Source organism: Myotis nattereri (genome assembly GCF_964212035.1).
Source record: "Myotis nattereri genome assembly, chromosome: 2".
In the NCBI taxonomy this organism is placed as follows: Eukaryota; Metazoa; Chordata; class Mammalia; order Chiroptera; family Vespertilionidae; genus Myotis; species Myotis nattereri.
In genome coordinates this window covers 216,008,064-216,028,788 of record NC_138076.1, presented here as the reverse complement: position 1 = coordinate 216,028,788, position 20,725 = coordinate 216,008,064, and the positions used below count along the sequence as shown (strand labels likewise).

The following is a 20,725-nucleotide window of genomic DNA, read 5'->3' as shown; positions in this document are numbered from 1 at the left end:
ACCTGGCTGTGGGCTGGATGCTGGAGATGGGCAGCTATCTTCTCTACACAGGAGCCTTTTAAAGGGATGGGTGGAGTGGCAACACCACTTTATTAGGCTGGGCCAGCCAGGAAGCAGGTGTGAAGTGAGCAGACGTGTGCCCAACATCATGGGGGACAGGGCTGCCCACTCAGGGCTGAGCCATGGAGGGGGCGGTGTAGGTCTGGAAGCGCTTGTGGGCCCGCTGGTGCGTGAGCAGTCGTAGGGTCATGGTGTCCACAGCCGCCTCCAGCCCTGGCTGCTGGGTGATCTCTACCGTGTGGTCATTGGCCTGTAAGGACAAGGTGTCAGCAGAGCCAGGGACCACTCCCCTCCCAGGCCCAGGGCCACTCACCAGTTGCAGAGAGGCCAGCATGGCGCGGCACACCTCGAAGGCAGGCTGGCCCGCCACCAGCTTCGCAAAGGGACACCACTGGTTGAGCTGACTGAACCTTGAGACCATCTGGTCCCCATACAGGTGGATGTCAAAGGGCACGTGCTGCTCCTGCAAGAGGGAAGAGCAAGGTCCTGGTCAAACCCTGCAAGCATCGGGCTCCATGCCCGAGCAGAAGCCGGCCCAGCCCTCTTACCTGCTCCTGGAGCAGGGGCTGGATGCTGTCCTCCCAGTCCCTGACACGCTGGCTCAGCTCCGTCTCTTGAACGAACTTCTGAGACGTGGTGATGAAGAGCTCCTAGGAGAGGACGGGAGCTGCTGCCTCTGTCAGAGCCATCACCCGGGTCCCCCCGCTCCAACCAGGGCCTACCACGTTCCTCCGGACCAGCTCCTCGTAGCTCAGGGATGCCGGCATGGCCTCTGCTTCTGGAAAGGAGGGCAGCGGAGGTGTGGACCACACCCTCCCTCCCTTCACCCTTGAGGAGCACCCTCATGAGGGCCTGGCCAGCAGCCCACTCCTAGACCTACCCAGGTCTGCAGCGTCCTCAGGCTTTGCCCCGTCAGGCTCTGCATACTCTTCAGGCTCTAGAAAGTCATCTGCTGGGAGGTGGGGTGGAACCAGCAGGAGGCAGGTCAGCAGGCAGCCTGTCCTGAGCCCTCTTCCTCCCACCACCCTGTGAGCACCCACCTGCTGCCCCCAACTCCTCCAGGGAGTCCTCCAGGCGGTCCTCCTCCACAGGCCACAGCCCCTCCTCGGCCCTCGGCAGCCACCGCTTAGCTGCCTGTGCAGAGAATCTGTGAGCCACTGCTGTCTCCCACCACCCGGGGCTGTGAGGCCAGTGGCCAGTACTTGCCTCCCTCCTCTGCAGTTTCCGGAGGGTCTCCAGCTGCTCCCTCACGTGTTTCCAGTACAGAACCTCCATGTCTACACATAAAAGCCTCGTGAGGGGGTGCCCGCATCCTGCCTAGACCACCCTGGTCCACCTAGGGCCTTGGGCACCCCCAGGCGGAGGGAGGAGGGCAGAGCATGGTGCCATTATCCCTCAGAGGAGCACACAGGGCCCCAGTCACACCTGCAAAGGACGGGCCCTTTTTCCGGAGCCTCCTGCTATCAGCATGGTCAGCATCTGCAAGAGAACTGGGTTGTCAGGAGCCAGACCAAGTCCCTTCCTGCCCCTCCTGCACTGGCCTGGCCCAGTCCCACACACCCACTCACAGGTGGCCAGGTACCACTGGTGGAAGTCCTGCAGCTTGGCGGCCCCCTTCCTCTTGCGCTTCTGTCCCGGAACCTCCTCCACGCAGGCGGGCACGGAGTAGGGTTTACCTGGGGGGCAAATGGACTGTGTCTCAGGCACCACTGCAGGCCCCGGGGAAGATCACCAACACCCCTGAGAGCCATCACACGAGGGAGCACAGCCCCACCAGGCTCTCCATGGGTAAAGGGCACACCCCACCCACCACCTGTACCCCCATGAACCCAGCCACAGACAGTGGGTACAGCTGTCCCTCCACCCAATTACCTTTCTTGAAGGGCTTAGAGTCCAGGGAGCTGAAGGGGTCCAGGCTCTGCCAGGGGTCTGGGGTCTCCTAAGCACGGAGAACAAGTAGACTCAGGGAGAGTGGGGGACACACGCCCTTCCCCCAAGGCCAGCACTGACGGCAATGACGGCCAGGGCACACTGGCCACACGGAATCCAGGACCCAAGGGTGGAAGGGCCTCAGTCAGGTGGGAGTGAAGACGTGGGTGGGGGGCCTCAGGCACACACCCTCCCTGCCAGTGGGCTCGGGTCGGGGCCCCACCATCTCACCTTCAGCTGGGACACAGGCTCCAGGGCCTCCCGCCTCTCCCTCAGCTCAAACCTCCTGGGCTGGGCAGTGCCCTGCAAAGAAATGGCCTCAGGGATGTCCCCTCCTGTGCTCTGGGGACAAATACTCTCCAGGAACCAGAGTATTTGAGCAGGAATTTCAAATAGTTCAAGGGCTAAAAGTAACACTGCTAGGAAAACTCCAGAGAACACAAACTAGTGAGCTAGTGGTCACGGGGAAAAACAAAACAGAACAACATGGTAATATCCACGGAGCTACCAGCCCAAATGAACACTAACATGCTTCCTGTGTGAAGTTCGCGTTGTAAGGAAAAAAGGACGTCTTCGCTCTAGGGCCGGAGCACAGAGCCCACCCTTCGGGGCTGAGGGGACGGCAAAGGCCTCCAAGGTCCCCCTTCCTGCCAGCCTGCCCTCGGGAGGCAGCTCCAGAGACCAGCTGCCATCTGTGGCTACAGGGGCACCACAGGCTCAGCCAGCCCTGAGGAGCAGCAGCTGCTCTGCAGGGTGAGGCAAGGGGCAAGGAAGCCACTGCCCAAGAGCTGGCTTAGGACACGTGGGGCTGCCCAAACCCAGGGCTTGCCCGATGGACGACTCAGGCTTTGCAGGCCTCAGTGTGTGCCCCACCTGCTGTGGGCTCCTGGACTCCTGGGGCTCCAGGGGGACCTCAGGGAGCTCTGCCACCCCCTCTGCATCCTCATCCTCATCCCCACCTGCGGGCATCGGGCCTTCTGGAGACGTGCCTGGGCAGAGGAGCAAGAGACCCGTCAACCCCGAGGAGCCCGCAGACCAGACAGCAGGTGAGGGCTGCCCTCTGGGCCGGAGCGCCCCCCGTCTCAGCTTCTTCCTTCATTAGACCCAGAGGCTGGAGCACGGCGTCTCACACTCGATGTGCTGCTGTGCCGTTGGTTTCATTCTACTTCTGAGCTACTTTCCTCTCAAATGTTGCCTCTGTGCCTGCCCAGAGGAATGGGCAAACAGGGCAGCGGGCTGAGTGGGGAACGAGGCCTGGGCACAAGGGCAGCTCCAAGGTCTCATGGCTCCCATGGCTCCCATGCCTCCCCAGCACAGGCATAGAGGGGTGAGCAGGCTGGGTCCCTTGAGCACAGAGTCCTGTCCCCACCCCCACTAGTCGGTCCACCAGGATGACCTCTTCTCACCTGACTCCTGGGAGATGCCGGGCACAGGGACCGGACTCCTGATCATAGAGACTTCCATTGGCTGCTCCTCAGCGCATCCAGCTGAGAGAGATGGCGTGAGACAGGTCAGCCCAGCCCCCGCCTCCCTCCAACTCTCCCAGGGACTCAAGAGCCAGGGCTGGGGAGGGAGAGCAGGGCCCTGCACTGAGCAGCTGTGGGCAGACGGGGCAGCAGAGGGACCAGCTCCAGCAGGCCGGCCTGTGGGGCAGGTGACTGGGGAGGGAGGATGCCCAGTAAGGAGCCCCAGACCCACACCTAGGCCCACACCCGCGCCCTCACCCGTCCTAGGCAGCAGAGTCTCCCTGGGGGACAAGCCCACTGGCTCCAACATGAAGGCTCCTCGGGGGTGAGGGGTGCACGTGTTCATCCTAAAATCCTTCCGACTGGCCAGGACCTCCCCCTGACAGCTGTGCTGGCAAAAACACAGCCTCTGCAGAGACCATCCCCAGCAGCCGCCCTCCCCCACCAGGCCCAGGCCCGGCCCGAACCTGTACAAGGGGTGGCTGTTCTTGTCCATCTCATCCAGGGCTACCAGGGCCATGGGCAGGAGGGGGACGATGGCGACCTCCTGCACAGGGGCCGAGAGGAGGTGAGCGTGGGAACGAGAAGGGATGCCCACACTGTACAAGCAGCCCATCAGCTACGCTCACCCCACCTACGGGGAGGGCACTCACACAGGGGGCCTGCTCATTCCTCAGGTCCACGTTAGCACGGGTGTCGGGCAGGTCGTCCAGCGACAGGAACTGTGAGGAGACAGTGAGCTCAGCAGCAGCACCCAGCAGGCACCCAGCGGGCAGCAGCCAGGCACCCAGGAAACCTCACCTCATCCTCCACCCGCTGGGAGGCCCTGGAGCTGGCGTCCCTGCTGGCCCCGTCTTCCTGCGCCGCGAGCTGCCGGGCCCTCCTGGGAGAGAATTAACGCATGGGAGTTTGGAGGCTGCAGGGGCTTCCCAGCCACACGCAGGGCACACGGGCCTCCACCTCCTGGCTCGCGCCTCCAGGACTCACCTCTTGCCAGAGATGAAATCGAGGGCCTGGTAGACCAGCGAGTAGAGGTATTCAACCTGGAGGCCGGAAGCAGGAGGTGAGGACGCAGACAGGAGCCCACCCACATACCCAGGGCAGACATCGTGCACAGAGAAGCCGGCTGTCCCCTCCCAAACCTCCGGCACAAGTCCTGCCAGTGTGGCCATCAAGAGCACTTCTCCAGTTGACCAGAACTGCTCTGACAGCCTCATGAGCCCCCTCCCCCACTCTCAAGGCTATGCATCCCACCTTGCGCCTCTGTGCACACCGGCCTGCAGGTGGTCCATTCCCTCCGTGGCCTCAGCCCACCTCCCGCCTCGACGAGTCTCTGGCACCTGACACCACTCCAGCCACAACCCAGGGGCCCCACCCTTAGGGGGGGGGATTTGGAGATGCTGACCACAACGCACCACCAGGGGGCGCGCATGCTGCCTCTGGGCCACTTCCTCTGGGCCGGTGATCGGCAAACTGCAGCTCGGCTCGCGAGCCACATGCGGCTCTTTGGCCCCTTGAGTGTGGCTCTTCCACAAAATACCATGTGTGGGCGCATGTACAGTGCGACTGAAACTTCGTGGCCCATGCGCAGAAGTCGGTTTTCAGCCTGGGCGAGTCTATTTTGAAGTGCTGTTGATATTTGGCTCAGTTGACTAATGATTTGCTGACCACTGCTCTGGGCGAACCCTCTGCTGGGGGGCCTTTTCTCTCATGCACTGGACACTGACACCGTCGTGAGCAAGAGACCCCATTTATTAGGAATAATAAACATTAACTTTCCTAAGTGTGTGCCACACACACAGAACCTTGCTTCATGCTTCATCTCACGTAACCTGTCTGAATCAGGTGCCACTACCATACTTACTTTATCAGAGAATAAACTCAGGGCGCACCCTCCCTCCCTCTCCCTCCCCCACATGCATGCCTCTCCTAAATCCTCAGAGACCCCACGGGGCTTGCCGCCAGGGCAGCAGTGGGCAGCAGCGGCAGCTCTTCCCAGGCTCACCCCACACCTGTCGCCAAGGCCCCCTTTTCTCTGGCCGCCAGTGAGCTGACAGCAGCCCCCCTAGGCCACCTCCTTCACTGCGACTTTTTGCTCCTCAGTGGCCCCAGCAGCCCCACCTTGGCTCTTCTGTTGCTGCTTCTGTCCTAAGCCCTTCCTTGTTCCACTGCCCCCAGCTTTAATAAATGTGCTCTCAAAATAAAATTAAGCCATAACCGGTTTGGCTCTGTGGATAGAGCGTCGGCCTGCGGACTGAAAGGTCCCAGGTTCGATTCCGGTCAAGGGCATGTACCTTGGTTGCAGGCACATCCCCAGTAGGGGGTGCGCAGGAGGCAGCTGATCGATGTTTCTCTCTCTCATCGATGTTTCTAACTCTCTGTCCCTCTCCCTTCCTCTCTGTAAAAAATCAATAAAATATATATATAAAAAAAGTTGTTTTAAAAAATAAAATTAAAATTAAAACATTAAAGAGAGAGGGAGTAAACTCAGACTCAGAAACACAGTGACCTGGCGCAGTGCTGGGCCCAGGCAGCGTGGCTCCCGGCGCCTGTGAGCCTATCGAATACAGCGGCCACCAGCCACAGGTGGCTATAGCAACTTATATGAGTTAACAGTTAATGAAACTCAAGATTCAACTTCCTTAGCCATGCTAGTCACAGCTGAAGGGGTCAGGAGCCACCTGCAGCCAGGGGTCCCCACCTGACCACAGATCCAGACCATTCCCAAAGCCCGCTGGGCCGACTCCAGAGCCCGAGCCCCACCCCTCGGCTTCACTGCAGGCCACACCTCCGTTCCTGCCTCATCACGGATCTGCCCATCTACCTGCCTATTCGTCCCCTTGTACTGGTGCCTTCCAAGTCAGTTGCAGACATTCCTTCTTAGGATAAACATAGGGAAAAGGAACTTGGTTCAATGGGATTATCTAGGACAAAATCAATAAAATCTTAGACTGTCTTAAAGCTCTGCAGTGCCCAGAGGCACATCCACCACACCCCGTGCCAGCCAACCACAAGCAGATTCCTATCCCTTCTGTCGCTGTGGACCCTGGAGCTCAGCTCCTCACAGCTCTTCTAACTCCTACCTCCCACCCCTAAACTCCCAACGCTGGATCAGCACCATGGCCCACTTGCAGCCCCCACCCCCAGCCCAGCCCCGGGGACCCTAAGCCCCCTGGGGAGGTGCCCAGCAGGTAAATTCCATCTCTATTAGACCACGCTTTCCATTCACCTTTTGTTTTGCATTCCCCTCAGCAAATACATTTAACGCTTGCCAAACTGCACTCTCCAAATGTCCTATCCAGTAGTTGACTCTCAGTACCTAACTTAGAGCCTCCGTTACGGAAATTGGGGCCTTCGGCATCAACTCCCCAAATCCCTGCGTCCAACTTCTCTGCATCCATGTTTACATATCCCTCCAGTCACCAGGGATGAGGCAAAGCCATCCCTGACCCACTCTCACTTCTTCTGGGATTCTGTTCATCTGTTCTCCCCCCTCCTCCCTCCTCCCTACCCCCTCCCTCCACCACCACTTCCCCAGCTGCCCTTCTACGGGTTGGCACCATGGTTCCCAATCCCCACTGTCAGAGGATGTTTTAAGAAATCCTGGTGCCTGCACCTCCCCCGTTCCAATGTATTCAGTCTGGGTAAGGCCCAGCCACTGGGAACGGCTGGGATAGTGGCCTCGGTTAACAACCGCGCTTTAGTTACTACCTCGTCTCTTTCCTCCCCTTTTCAATAAAATTTCTCAAGAGACGTCCACACTGACCTGGAGCACCTTCTCGTGCCTCTATTTCCTTCCGCCAGTGGTCCAGCCCTCCTCTCACTAAATCCCCGTGACCTGCAGACCCAGAAGGTACTTGGAAGTCTTTAGGTTATGGGTCCAGTTCCCTGAACTCAACATTTTTGGCCATTTTTCTTCCCTCTGGACATTGTCTACTGCTCTAACTTCCTGGCCAAGACATTTTCTCGATCACCATCTCTGACTTCCCCCTTGAGGACACTCCCTGAACACTGGCTCCCCACGCTTTCCCTCTCTCTACAACACACTCTCAGCCTGGGGAGCACACATGGGGGCTGGATGATTCTCTGCAGGTGGGGCTCTCCTGGACGTTGTCGGGTGTTTAGAAGCAGACCCTGCAAGTTTAAATCCAAGCTCTTGTTCAGTGTTGAGATGGCGAGAAATCCGGGAAGGAGACAGGGGGCTGGCAAGGCAGGTCGGAGTGAGCCGGCCACCTGCCCCGCAGCACACACGACCTCGGTCCTGCTAGCCCCTGAAACACCCAGGCCCGTGGCCAGGGATGCCCACCTTCTTACTGTAGACACAGGCGGAGCCCTGGATCAGCAGCGCTGCCTCCACAAAGTTCATTGTGGTTTTGCCTTCATCAAAAGAAATGCAGATCTGGTCCAGCTGCAAGACACAAACCGTTCTGGGGGAAGCCGAGCGCGGGCACCTCCCGCAGGAGCCCACCCGCCGCCCCGCTCTGGCCCTCAGACTGACAGCTCTGGCTTTGCCTGGGGCTCACTTGTCTGCTGTTCTGGGAGGGTCTCTGTGCTTTACCCACTTCCTGTGACCTCTGAGCCTGGTATTTGGAAGAGGGAGACCCCAACCACACAGCCAGTGCTGCACACAGCTCCCTGAAGGTGCTCCATCCAAGTCAGGGCTGACTCAGACAGACCGGCAGGAAGACCCCGCACCCCGAGAGAGGAAGGGGCCTTCAGAGGTGGGGAAGACAGAGACGAAACACCAAACCTTTGAGCAGAAAACTCAGGAAACACTTCCCAGTGAGTCCTCCTCCTTCTTCTGTGGCCCCTGAACCCCAGCTCCTATCAACCACATGCCAACAACTCCCAAACCCGTGCAGAGCAGCGCCCTCTCCTAGGTTCAGGTGCGTTTGTAGCTGCCTAGCAGGTATCTCCATCGAGACGCCCCCCAGCCTGGCCCCTCCTGCAGTCCCAGCCAACAGCTCTTCAAAGCCCTTACATGCCTGTCCAGCTCTGTGCCAGGAACGCCCACCCCAGCCTGGCCCAAACTCCTCTGCAGTCTCCCTTGGGCTTCCTGCCACCTGAGGGGGGTCTGGCCACGCCCGAGTCTCTCCTCCCTCAGTGCACAGCGAGCAGCATCCGGGCAATTCCAGCCTCCAGCGCAGCGCTGGATGCCGGTGCCCAATAAATGCTCGGTGGACAAAGTGGTGGCGTCGGCTAAGCCGTGTGGTCCACTTTCCGAGATGAAGGAAATGGCTTTTCGGGAAGAGCAGCCGCCACACAAAGGCGGTTTGCTGACAGGGTGCATATACTTAGGAAAATGAGTCTTAGGTGATCACATCCAAAGCGTAGGGCGTGCTGGGGGGTGAGGAAGACATTAGGCCTGTGGCGGTGCCGAGAAGGGGGGTCTGGGAGGACTCCACCAGCGCCAGGCGGCTGCTCCTCACTCCGGAAGGAAAGGGGGAGCGCGTTGTTCAGGTGGGCGGGGAGGGGGGGAGGAAGCAGGAGCAGGACAGAGCGAACAGACGTTGTGCAGCCAAGGTGGCCCTTCTCTTCGGTGATACTCCAGCCCCAGCTGGGCACCCACTCCCAGGACCTCACTCTCCATTCTCCTTCTCACGACTCCCAGGTGGGACCTCCCATCTATGCCCAACCCTTTTGGGTGGCTTACCCGAAAGCCACACTGAGACAGGTCCACGCTAAGCCCTAGAGAGTCCCCTCCCCAAACCACCTCCCCACATCCCAGGGCCATAGCTCCCACCCTGTTCTCACCTCCCCCTTCACCCCATGCCCAGCTCCCAGCTCCACCCTGGCCTGTCGGTTCCTGCCCATGGTGGCCCCGTTCTTCCAGCCCTTCCCTCCGGTCTCCTCTCACATCAGCCAGGGCTCGTCTGAAGACATCAGCTAGACTACGTCGCTGTACCCACTCTTAGGGAAAACCCCAAGACCCTAAGCAGAGCCCTCCACACTGACCTGCTTCCCTCTCCAGTGGCCCGCCCTCCCCTGCTGGCTGCACAGGACTCACACGGCCTGCTTCCCACCTCAGAACCTTGAACACTGTTCCCTGAACCTGGGTCTTTCTTCAGCTCACTATGACTAAGCAACTCCTCACCCCAAAGTGAGGTCCCCCAGTCAAACTCTCCATAGAACCCGCGACCTTTCTTTCAAACCGCCCGCCCGTCTGTGACTGTACAAAGGCGCCCACAGTGGTGAGGAGGGCGACAGCTGGGGCGTGGTGCAGTCACCTAACCTCTTTGGAGAACTAACACCAGCACCCGCACGGGCAGGGCTCCCGGGAGGGTTAAGTGAGTTCATATGTATAAAGCACACGAAACGGGGTGGCTGAGCACATGCCAAATGTGTGATGCTCATTCCAGCTCCTGTGTTGACACCTAGGACCCAGCTCCCACAGAGTGCAGTGGGGACTATTTCCTCAAGATTTAACAGGTCCTTAGCATACAATGGCCCAGGGTGTGGAAAGTCCAGCCGTTGGGCCTTATCATTGGGTCTGGCCCTGCCAAGACATGAGGGGTGAGTTAGTTAAATGTTTGACCAAATAGGGCAGGCTAATGTTTACCTTGATGATTTTGTATGGCCTGGGAATGGTGTTATCAACATCCAAATGGCCCTTGGCAGAAAAAGGGTTCCCAACCCCTGCAACAGACACTCAACAACAACGAATAAATAAGTGGCTGAAAGAAAATAGCTACATAATAAAATCTGTTTAAAAAGAAAAAAGAACATTCTGGTAGCTGTGTGGAAAAAGAAACAACACAAAACTAGAGTCAGGACGTGGGAGCAAGGGGAGGGGCAGGGGAGAGAAGGTCTGAAGAGCAGACAGGAGCAGGAAGCAGACTGAGCAGGCATCTCCAAGTACCCTGCTCGCAACCTGAACCCACAGTCACCCGACCCAGCACAGCTCTCGGCATGTTCTCAGCAGGGTGTGTCCAAGCAGAGGTCACTGACATATCAAGTGTTCATTTAACAAGCGTTTATTCTGCACCTACTAAGTGCTGGACATTCTGCTAAGCAAAAGGAAAAGAGCATAAACACGGTCCCTGCCCTTGAAGAGCTTACATTTTAGGGTGGCAATAGACCATAAAGAAGTTAATAGCTCATGATACGCATTCTATTCTTTATTTTTTGTTAATCCTCACCTGAGGATATTTTTTCCATTGATTTTTTAAATTATTATTGATTTCAGAGAGGAAGGGAAAGGGAGAGAGATAGAAACATCAATTATGAAAATCATTGATCAGCTACCTCCTGCACACCCCACACTGGGGATCGAGCCCTGCATCCTGATCATATGCCCTGACCAGGAATTGAACTGTAACCTCCTGGTTCATAGGTTTACGCTCAACCACTGAGCCACGCCAACTGGGAGATTTTTTTTTTTTTGAAAGATTGGAAGGGAGGGAGGGTGGGGGAGGGGGAGAGAGAAACATTGATATGAGAGAGACACATTGACTGGTTGCCTCCCAAACGTTCCCCAAACAGGGCTGGGGAGCGAACCTGCAACCCAGGTATGTGCCCTTGACTGGGAATCGAACCCAAGACCCTTGCGCACATGGGTCAATTCTCTAACCACTTAGCACACTGGCCAGAGTGTGATAAACATTCTAAAGTACTATGATCGAGAGAACTATTTTAGATGGGATAGTCAGCTCACATTTAAACTGAGACATAAAGGATGCTAAGTAATTAGTCATAAAACAACCACACACACACAACCATACTGGGTGAAGAATGCACCCCAGTAGGCACAGAAAATATAAATACCCTCAGTCAAGAACGAACTCAGGTCTTACAGGCTGACTGCCTCAAAAAAGCAGGTGAAGAGCCCAAGCGAAGGCTAAGAACATAAGCAGGACGAAGGCGAAGATGCAGAGGAGGAAGCTGGGTTCACCCTGAGAGCAGTGGAAAGCCACGGAGGGGTGCTGGGCAGGGCAGTGCCCCCGCCTCCCCCGAGTTGTAGAGTCACACTTGCTGCTGGATGGGGCATGGACTGGACGGGGCCAAAGCAGCAGTGGGGAGCCCAGGAAGGAAGGGAGGAAGGTTTTGCATGAATCTGAGCCCGATGGTGGCCTGGACCACAGAAAAAGGAGAGAGGAATTCAAGTGAAATGCTGGTGGGATCACACAGGCTTCGTGGGGGGCTGGATGTGGAGGGTGGGGTTTCACTAGATGAGCTCTTGGCTCTCACCTTCGGTTGAAGAGTGGTGCCATTCGCCAACATCAGGAAGACTGGGATTTGCACATTCAATATATCTCCTTCGAATGACTCCCAAACGCACGCTCCCAGGTGGGACCTCCCATCAATGCCCAAACCTTTTGGGTGGCTTACCCGACAGTCACACTGCAACAGGTCCACGCTAAGCCCTAGACTCTAGGGGGCCTAGAGGGTCCCCGCCCCAAGCCACCCACCCGGCATCCCAGGTGACATGTGAGATCCTGGGAGTAAATGAGAACGTGGAGGGGAAACGAGTGAGGAGATGGCCCAGGACGCACCTGCGGCGCTAGGCACGGAAGGCTGGGTGGGAAAGAAAAAGCGGGCACTGAAATCGGACGAACAGGAGACACCGAAACCTGCTCCAAAAAGGAGGGCGTGGTCAGCCCCACAGGCGCCGCAGAGCCGCGCGGACGGCCCTTCCCGGGCGCCCGGGGTTTGACGGGATGGAGGTCGTTACCGATCAAGACGAGGGCAGCCCAAACCGTGAGCGCGAAAGTCAAGGGCGGAGACGGAGCGGACAGCTCCTCGCGCTGCGGCGCTCCCGGCACTAAGACAACATTGCATGTCAGTTACCGTTAAAGGTGAATTTTAAAACAGAAGGGAATTCTCCCATCCTGGCCCAGAGCTCTCACACACCCAACGTGCACACACACCCCATTGCATCGGAACCAATGCCGGTCCCACCTGCTCCATCGATCGCGGAGCCCGCTCACGGGTAGCGAGCGACCTGTCATGACAGGCTCCCCTCGCAACGATGGGGGCGGGGACGGCGCCGGGAAAAAACACCGCGCCCGAGGCCCAGCGCGGCCAGAGCGCCGGATGCACCGACCCGGAGGGGGCGGACCGCCCGGAGCCCCCGGCCCGGCGCCCCGCCCGCCCAGCGCCTCCCCCGGCCGCCCTCACCTCCTCCAGATATTCGCCCAGCTGGGCCGCCACGTCCACCTCCCAGTTCTTGGTGAGGTCGCGGATGGGCTGCAGGAGGTGGGCGAAGCGCGCCTCCACGTCCTCCATGCCCGGCAGCGGCTGGGGCGGCCCGGGGCCCGCGGGGTTGGCTTCGAGGGGGGCCAGCGCCCTCAGCCCGCCACCACTTCTGGCGCCATTTTGCGGCTCCCGCCCAGGACGGCGCGAAGCGCGCGGCGCCGGGCGCACACCTATGACGCACGCGCCTAGGCGACCCCGGGCGCTGCGCCACCTACGCGCCGGAAGTGCCTTGGCGCGCTGGGGGCGGAGCAGGCTAGGGGGCGGAGCGTACACTTCAGGGGGCGGGGCGTGAGCTTCAGGGGGCGGGGCCAGGGCGGGGACTCGCAGTTGCCGCCGGCCGGGCGGGGCGGCGCCGGGTGGACTCGCGGGCTCGCGTCCAGCGGACCGCGTAGCGGACATGGCGGGCTCCCGGCTCCCGCGGCAGCTTTTCCTCCAGGGCGTGGCTGCCGTCTTCTTGTTCGCCTTCGCCTCCCTCTACACGCAGATCCCGGGTGAGGGCGCCGATCACCGGACAGCCCCCGCCCGCGCCCAGCGTCCTCCCATCTCCCCGCCGACCCTACCGTCCTGGGCGGGAGCGCAGTCCAGGCCTGGATGCGGGGATGGGGGCTGCGTTCGTGTCCTGCGGGCCGCAGAGTGGGGGGGTAGGGGGACTTGCCATGGTCCTTTCCCGTAGGGCTCGGGTTCCCACCCGGGGCGGGGAGCAGGACCCCGAGGTGGGGCCCGACCTGGTGGGGTAGGTAGGACTCGGGCTCCCACCTGGAGGAGAGGGGAACGGGACCAGCCCGCTGGGAGGCCCTGGCTGGGGAGCCCGCGTGGGGTCGGGTGCCTGGCCTGGCGAGGGGAGCGGTCACCGGGTTCTGACACGTGGGCTGAGAGCCTGCGTCCCGGCCTGGGGGGGTTCGGGAAGGACTAGCTGTGGGTTGGGACCTGGGGAGGCAGACACGCGGGCCCTGGGGCGGGGGGAGTCCGCCCTCGCAGGACTGTGCCCTCCCACAGGCCTGTATGGCACCGAGGGCATCCTGCCCGCCCGACGGACACTGCGGCCCCAGGGCAAGGGGCCGTGGCAGCAGCTGTGGGAGACCCCGACGCTGCTGTGGGAGGCGCCCCGCCTGGGGCTGGACACAGCACAGGGCCTGGAGCTGCTGACCCTGCTGGGCACCCTGCTGGCCCTGGGCGCCCTGCTGCTGCGCCGGCTGCGCCACCTCCTCGTCTACCTGCTGCTCTGGGCCGCCTACCTGTCCGCCTGCCAGGCACGTGGGGGTTGCCTGCCGTCCCCTCACCACTGGGAACCTGGTCCCCAGCTGACTTCAGCCCCATCCACCCTCCCCCATCCCTCGCTGCCTCCCCAGACATACACCCCCTGCTCCCTGACAGCCCTTCTCTCTGCAGGTGGGCCAGGTGTTTCTTTATTTCCAGTGGTGAGTGACTGGGTGTGGGGCTTCAGGAAGCTGGGGGGCGGGGGACGGGATGGGGGGTCGGCCTCTCCTGGGGGGAAGGGCCCTCTGAGGGGAGCAGCCTTGATGGGGAGGGGCTCTCTGTGCTCTTCCTTCTCCCTGTAGGGATTCCCTGCTGCTGGAGACTGGCTTCCTGGCGGTGCTGGTGGCCCCCCTGAGGCAGCCCTCCCACCATAAGCAGCCCCCCCAGGGTGGGATGGCAGGGGCCTCGCCCCACGAAGGCCTCCCCTTCTGGCTCGTGCGCTGGCTGCTGTTTCGCCTCATGTTCGCCTCGGGTGTGGTCAAGCTGACCAGCCGTTGCCCCACGTGGTGGGGGCTCACTGGTGAGGGTCCCCGCCTGCACACGGGGCAGTCTCGGGGGCCGCTGCCCAGCCCTGACCACCCACCGTCCCCCGCAGCCCTCACCTACCACTACGAGACGCAGTGCCTGCCCACGCCTGCTGCCTGGTTCGCCCACCACCTGCCCGTCTGGCTGCACAGGCTCAGCGTGGTGGCCACCTTCCTCATCGAGATTGCGGTGCCCCCTCTGTTCTTCGCCCCTGCTCGCCGCCTACGCCTGGCTGCCTTCTACTCCCAGGTGAGTGGGCCACCCGCCGTCAGGAAACAGGCGGGAACTGGCCTTCTGCACCCCCCGGGCGTCCCGTTGGGGACTGGGTCGCTGCCGCCGGCAGTCAGGAGGTCTCTGGGCAGAGGCCAGGTTAGCTCTAGGTAGGAAGGTGTGCCTTGGGGCAGAGCACGGCCTCGCTGGAGGATGTCGGGCTCAGGTCGGCAGGGGCAGGAGGTGTGCTGAGCTTGCGCTTTCTCCACGGGGTGCTGGGGAGCCATGGTCCATATGAGCAGAGGGGACAGAACAGAGACCAGGGACGCTGCAGCGGGGGAAGGAGGCCTGCAGGAGAGACCTAGGCGGGCGTGGGGGGCAGGCTCTGAAGGGCCCAGACGGGGCGCTGGTTGGAGTTCTGAGCACAGACCCTCCTGCAGGTCTTGCTGCAAGTCCTGATCATCATCACTGGGAACTACAACTTCTTCAACCTGCTCACCCTCGTGCTCACCACCTCCCTGCTGGATGACAGGCACCTAGCGGCCGAGGCTGGCAGCAACCGTCGCAAGAAGACACCTGCCTGTGAGTGTCACCTGTCCCAGCAGCCAGCCGTCCTCACCCACGTCTCCTTCCCCCAGCAGTCCCCACTGGCCTCTGCTCTAGCTCCCCAGCCTCCTGGCTGCCCACCCTCCGCCCCGTTCCCAGCTGGCCAGGACTGTCTTGCCCTGCAGCCTGGCCCAAGGCCCTGCTGGCCCTGCCGGCCCTGTTGCTGGAACTGGCCGTCTGTGGGCTGCTGGCCTACGGCACCGTGCACTGCTTTGGCCTGGAGGTCGACTGGGAGCAGCGCACCGTCCACTCTAGAACCAGTGAGTGCCAGCTGGGTGCCCGGGGGCAGGGGCTGGACCGGGCTTCCTGTCCTCACACCCCTTCTTTCCACAGCCTTCACCTTCCACCAGTTTTCCCAGTGGCTGAAGATGGTGACCCTACCCACCATGTGGCTAGGGGGCGCCTCCCTCGCCTGGGAACTGCTGGCCGCCCTCTGGAGGTAAATGCAGGGGGGCGGGGGGCGGGGGGCGGCGTGGGCTGTGGAGCTGTGCAGAGCAGGGCTGACTGCACTTGGCCCCTGACCCTCAGGTGGACCCAGGTGCAAGGGTCGCTACGAAAGCTCTGGACTGCAGTCCAGCTGTCCATCTTTGGCACTGCCACCGTGGCCATGTTCCTGGTCAGCCTGGTGGGTAGCACTTCACAGGGCATCGGGAGAGGGGCCGGGCGGGGCGGGAGGGGCAACACTGAGCCTCCGCCCACCGCCTCCAGGTGCCATACTCCTACATGGAGCCCTCCACCCACGGGCGCCTCTGGACTGGGGCCCACCGCCTGTTTGGCGCCGTGGAGCACCTGCAGCTGGCCAACTCCTACGGCCTCTTCCGACGGATGACCGGCCTGGGGGGGCGGCCTGAGGTGGTGCTGGAGGGCAGCTATGACAAGCAACACTGGACGGTGAGCACTCCACGGGCGGGGAGCCCAAGGGGGGATGGGGTTGGCGGGGGGTATGGGGGAAACCAGGTCTAGCTGCTCTCCCAACCCGGCTGGGTGTGGCGCACAGGAGATTGAGTTCATGTACAAGCCTGGGAACGTGAGCCGGCCGCCCCCCTTCGTGGCGCCCCACCAGCCGCGCCTCGATTGGCAGATGTGGTTCGCGGCCCTGGGCCCGCACACGCACAGCCCGTGGTTCACGAGCCTGGTGCTCTGCCTGCTGCAGGGCAATGAGCCAGGTGAGGCTGGAGCAGAGGGTCGGGCTTGCTGGGGGGCTTATGGGCAGGGCTGGGGGAGCAGCCAGCTGAGCCCACTCCCCCGCAGTGATCCGCCTCATCCAGAGCGACGGGGCCAGGTACCCCTTCCACCGGCAGCCGCCCACCTACGTGCGAGCCCAGCGCTACAAGTACTGGTTCTCACAGCCCGGGGAGCAGGGGTAAGGCTGGGGCACCCGGCGGGGGCTGGGGGCTGGGGGCTCGGGGCTCCCCATCGCCTGAGCTGCCCGTCCTGTTTCAGCCAGTGGTGGCGACGCCAGTGGGTGGAGGAATTCTTCCCCCCCGTGTCCCTGGGGGACCCGACACTGGACACGCTACTCAGGCAGTTTGGTCTCCAGGTAGGAAGGTGCTAGCCAGGCTGGGGGTGCTGACAAGGATGACCTCCACCCCCAGGGACGACCCCTACTGACCCCCCTCAATCCTGCCCCCACAGGACAAGGGCCCACGCCGGGCCCGCAGCTCCAGCAACGCCCTTGCCCAGGCCCTCCAGTGGGTACGGAAACAGCTGTCGCCCCTGGAGGCCCCCACCCTGCTCTGGGGACTCATCCTCGCGGTGGGGGCCATCAGGGTCCTGCAGGCTCTGCTGGGGCCCCGTCCCTCCCGAGCCTCCCCTCCCCCCAGGGAGGAGAAGCACAGGCCGGCACCCAAGAAGGACCCGGGAGCGGCCACGGACCAGGCTGCACCAGCCCCCAACAGCAGCAACAGTGGCTCCCAGACTGCCCGGCGGAAAAAGTAGCCGTGTTCCGTCTGCCACACGTCCGGAGGGTCGGCATCCCCCACACCTCTGGCCTCTGAAGCTGGACGTGGCCCAGCCACAGTGCCTTCGCCAGTGGTCCTGGCAGACGCAGGCTGAGGTGCTGCCCAGGGGCAGGCTCTGGCTGCCCTGCTGCTTCAAGGGTCCACTTGTCCCCCACTGCGCCGACCACGTCCCTTCCCAGGGCCCCCTCTGGCCTGGACAGTGGCCCCGGAGGTGGGTGTGACCAGCTCAGAGCCCTTCCCAGGACGTGGTGCAGGACTGGGGGCCCAAGTCTGCAGAGGCCCGAGTCTGACGCCAGCCCAGCCCATCATTTGGTTCATGAGCCAATAAAGGTTCTTCATGCTTGACCCGTGCCGTCTCCTTCCCGCAGGGAGGCCTGCGGACAGGTCTCTGTTGTGGGCACAGCCCAGCTGCTGTCCAGCTGCTGCTGACCTGGCTCCTTGGGTGTCTTTGCTCTGCCCTCCTCAGTGTTTCCCTCTGTAAAATGGACGCAAGGACCTGGTCTGGCACCGCTCAGGGCTCCAAGCCGCAGTCAGCACAGCCTGGCCCACCTGTCAGGTCTGCGCATCAGAGCTGCGAGGCCAGTCAGGGAATGTGGGGCCTGGAACCCATCCAAACCCCGCCCCGTCTCCTGCTCCAGCTCCTCGGGTCACTGCCCTGGGGAAAGAGGTGAAGACTCTGGGCACTGGGCACTGCTTGGGCCAGGAAGGCGAGGTGGGGCGGGGGCCGGGGGCCGCAGGCGGCCGGTCAGGGAAGGTCTGAGCACCACTGAGCGGAGGGAAGACCTGAGAGGCCAGAGCAGGAGAGGGTGCGGTCGGGAGGGGAAGAGGAGCCGGGACCCTGGGTCAGGCGGAGGAGGGCACCGTCCAGGTTTCCATTTGGGGGTTGGTTGTCAATCAGGTCACTGCCATCTGTGGGCACTTGCAGCTCAGTCTTCCCTCTGCCCCTCAACCCCCACCCTGCAGGCTCACCACAGAGCCCCGGACAGCTTGCCCAGGTGTGCCCAGCTCCTCTCCACATCACTGACAGCCTCTGACAAACCCACAGCCACTGGTGGACTCAGGTGGACCTGCGACCTGAGTTTTCGGGAGGGTTCAAAAGTGCTCTGGCCCTGGCCAATGTGGCTCGGTTGGTTGGGCATCATTGTGGGCACTGAAAGGTTGCCAGTTTGATGCCTGGTCAGGGCACGTGCCCGGGTTTTGTTGGGCTGGACCCCAGTGGGGGCGTGCAGGAGGCAGCCAATCCATGATTCTCATCGATGTTTCTATCTCTCTCTCCCCTTCTCTCTTCCTCTCTGAAATCAATAAAAATATATATATTTTAAAATGCTCTGGCCCTAGCCAGTTTGGGTTGATGGACAGAGTGTCGGCCTGTGGACTGAAGGGTCCTGGGTTCGATTCCTGGTCAGGTCACATGCCCAGGATGCACACTTGATCCCTAGTAGGGGGCATGCAAGAGGCAGTTAATGATGTTTGCAGGCGGCTGAGCCATGGGCCTGTCTATACAGGGCGCTGCCGGCTTCCACCGACTCTGGCCACTGGACTTGGCCATTCTCGGGTCCAGCGGTTCCCCCGCACCTGTTCCGCACAGCCCTTCAGCCTCCCGGTCAGCAGCCCTTTCCCGGCAGAGGTGAGCGCCGGCTCAGCCAGTGGTGGAGGCGCTCAGCACAGCCACGTGGCTGCCGGTGTCTGGGAACCACATTCCACAAGGAGCATCACAGGAGGCACCCAGACACCGGCAGCTGCAGCAGTTTCACCGGGGCTGCTGGGGGCAGGAGTGAGACGCACTTCACCCATCCGCCCTGGAAGCTGTACTGTGGGCTCAACACAGGCATCTTCGCAGGCTCAGTGGCTGAGCATCGACCTATGAACCAGGAGGTTACAGTTCGATTCCCTGTCAGGGCACATGCCCAGGTTGCAGGCTCGATCCCCAGTGTGGGGCCTGCAGGAGGCAGCTGATCAATATTTCTATCTCTCTACCCCCTCCCTCTCTCTAAAATCAATTATATATGTATATATACACACACACATACACACACATATATATATATTTTAATGTTGACTGGCATCCATGGACCCAGTCATCTGGTCCAGGACACCTTTATTCTTAAAAGTTATGGAGGACTCCAAAGAGCTTCTGTTTATGAGGGTTATATCTATCAATATTTACCGCCCTGGAAATTAAACAGAAATTCTTTACATATTTACTTATTGACTTTATTTAAACATAAAATAAATTCATAACATGTTCCAATAATAACAAAATGTTTAATGCAAATTAACTATTCCCCACAATAGTAAGTGAGAAGAGTGGCATAGTTTTACATTTTTGCAAAATCATCTTTAATGCCTGACTTCTCATATCTGCTTCTGGTCAACCTGTTCCAATATCTCCTTGGTCGAAATACATGATGAACATCGGGCCTCACACTGATATGTAGTTGGAAAGGGAAGAGTATTTTAGAATATTCTCCAGGCGTTGCACATATTCTGACTCCACATCATGACTCTAAGGAGTCGTTTCTTAGGGGCTCGTTGCAATGTGGGGTGTGAAGCCATGCCAGAGAAGTTTCTGTTCTCTGTCACATGACAATCCACTGGTGCATTTTGCATGATTTTGGAGCATCACATGTGGGTCATTTGGAAAATAATAGTTCATGGAATTATGCAGATCTTCGGAATGTTGACACGTCCGTCCTATTGTACAATCTCAAAAAAAAATCGTGTTCATTAATATCACCGTCCATCTCATCAGAAAAGCCTTTAACTGTGAGTCAGCTGTCAAGTTCACAGCAGTGGACAGTGATGGACACGCCTTCTGGTCTCAGTCTATTGATAGTAACGCTGTCAGCCAGAAATGCCTGGGGGACACTCAGCTGGGCCCACTCACCTGGCCCAGGTGAGTTTCCCACAAACATCTCCCTCCCAAACCTGAGTTACCACCGGACAGATCCTTGTGGTTATTACGATCACAATGTGACCTTCATGAATAACCACTGGGAAACTTTGAAAAAAAAGTTTATTTCTCACAGGACATGCCAGGGGGCACACAGCAAGGTGAGAGAGAGCACTCTGGGCGGGGGAGGGGGGGCTGTTTTTATTGTGTCGAGGTGGGTCCTAGGGTTTTCTGGGCTCACTGTTCGGTAAAGTTAAAGCATAAGAGGAGTAATTAGAGTGAAGGAAGAGATATAAAAGACAAGTAACTAGAATGGTCAGTTTCCAAAATCAACCAATATCTCTTACAACAAAGGAGCCTGGTTGGAGGGAGTTGGCCCTTTACCCAGTCCTGTGGCTGCGTTGTGTCTATTCCAGACGCCGCCTCTAAGCCAGGCCTCTTTGAAAGGTGTCTCTGCAATCTGAGCTTAAGTCAGGCACTTGCTACAAAAGCCAAATGTCACGGCATTCACTACACACAATTTCCCCAAAATCCTAGTATTTGCTCAGAAGCTAAATGTTACCGTTGGCAACCAATGCTGTCCTTGTCTTCCTGAAGTGACAGTGTCCTCTTCTTAAAGTGTA

General features: G+C 60.0%; 2 protein-coding genes across 5 annotated transcripts; one reads left to right on the top strand and one right to left on the bottom strand.

Annotated features, from left to right (window-relative positions):
• Nucleotides 1-54: 54 nt before the first annotated feature.
• NCAPH2 (non-SMC condensin II complex subunit H2) lies at nucleotides 55-12,798 on the bottom strand. Of its 3 annotated transcripts, none has more exons than XM_081081000.1 (20): nucleotides 12,573-12,798; nucleotides 7,762-7,863; nucleotides 4,443-4,498; nucleotides 4,257-4,338; nucleotides 4,109-4,177; nucleotides 3,923-4,002; nucleotides 3,714-3,841; nucleotides 3,396-3,476; nucleotides 2,863-2,978; nucleotides 2,221-2,292; nucleotides 1,933-1,999; nucleotides 1,629-1,736; nucleotides 1,486-1,539; nucleotides 1,263-1,337; nucleotides 1,101-1,190; nucleotides 941-1,012; nucleotides 783-838; nucleotides 609-710; nucleotides 374-523; nucleotides 55-310 (listed from the first exon to the last, which is right to left on the bottom strand). In XM_081081000.1, exons 1-20 carry the CDS (start codon nucleotides 12,678-12,680, stop codon nucleotides 170-172), a joined length of 1,809 nt encoding a protein of 602 aa, XP_080937126.1. In that variant the 5' UTR covers nucleotides 12,681-12,798; the 3' UTR covers nucleotides 55-169. The 3 variants fall into 3 exon arrangements, with proteins under 3 accessions (XP_080937126.1, XP_080937127.1, XP_080937125.1); XM_081081001.1 differs by having other exon boundaries at nucleotides 941-1,009; XM_081080999.1 differs by having other exon boundaries at nucleotides 1,101-1,337.
• Nucleotides 12,799-12,954: 156 nt separating this feature from the next.
• On the top strand, nucleotides 12,955-17,554 carry LMF2 (lipase maturation factor 2). 2 transcript variants are annotated; one of them, XM_081084325.1, is made up of 14 exons: nucleotides 13,000-13,141; nucleotides 13,647-13,900; nucleotides 14,040-14,068; nucleotides 14,210-14,427; nucleotides 14,503-14,681; nucleotides 15,083-15,224; nucleotides 15,374-15,508; nucleotides 15,582-15,687; nucleotides 15,777-15,873; nucleotides 15,957-16,139; nucleotides 16,246-16,414; nucleotides 16,500-16,611; nucleotides 16,692-16,788; nucleotides 16,884-17,554. In XM_081084325.1, exons 1-14 carry the CDS (start codon nucleotides 13,048-13,050, stop codon nucleotides 17,184-17,186), a joined length of 2,118 nt encoding a protein of 705 aa, XP_080940451.1. In that variant the 5' UTR covers nucleotides 13,000-13,047; the 3' UTR covers nucleotides 17,187-17,554. The 2 variants fall into 2 exon arrangements, with proteins under 2 accessions (XP_080940452.1, XP_080940451.1); XM_081084326.1 differs by lacking the exon at nucleotides 13,647-13,900 and having other exon boundaries at nucleotides 12,955-13,141.
• The last annotated feature ends 3,171 nt before the right edge of the window (nucleotides 17,555-20,725 follow it).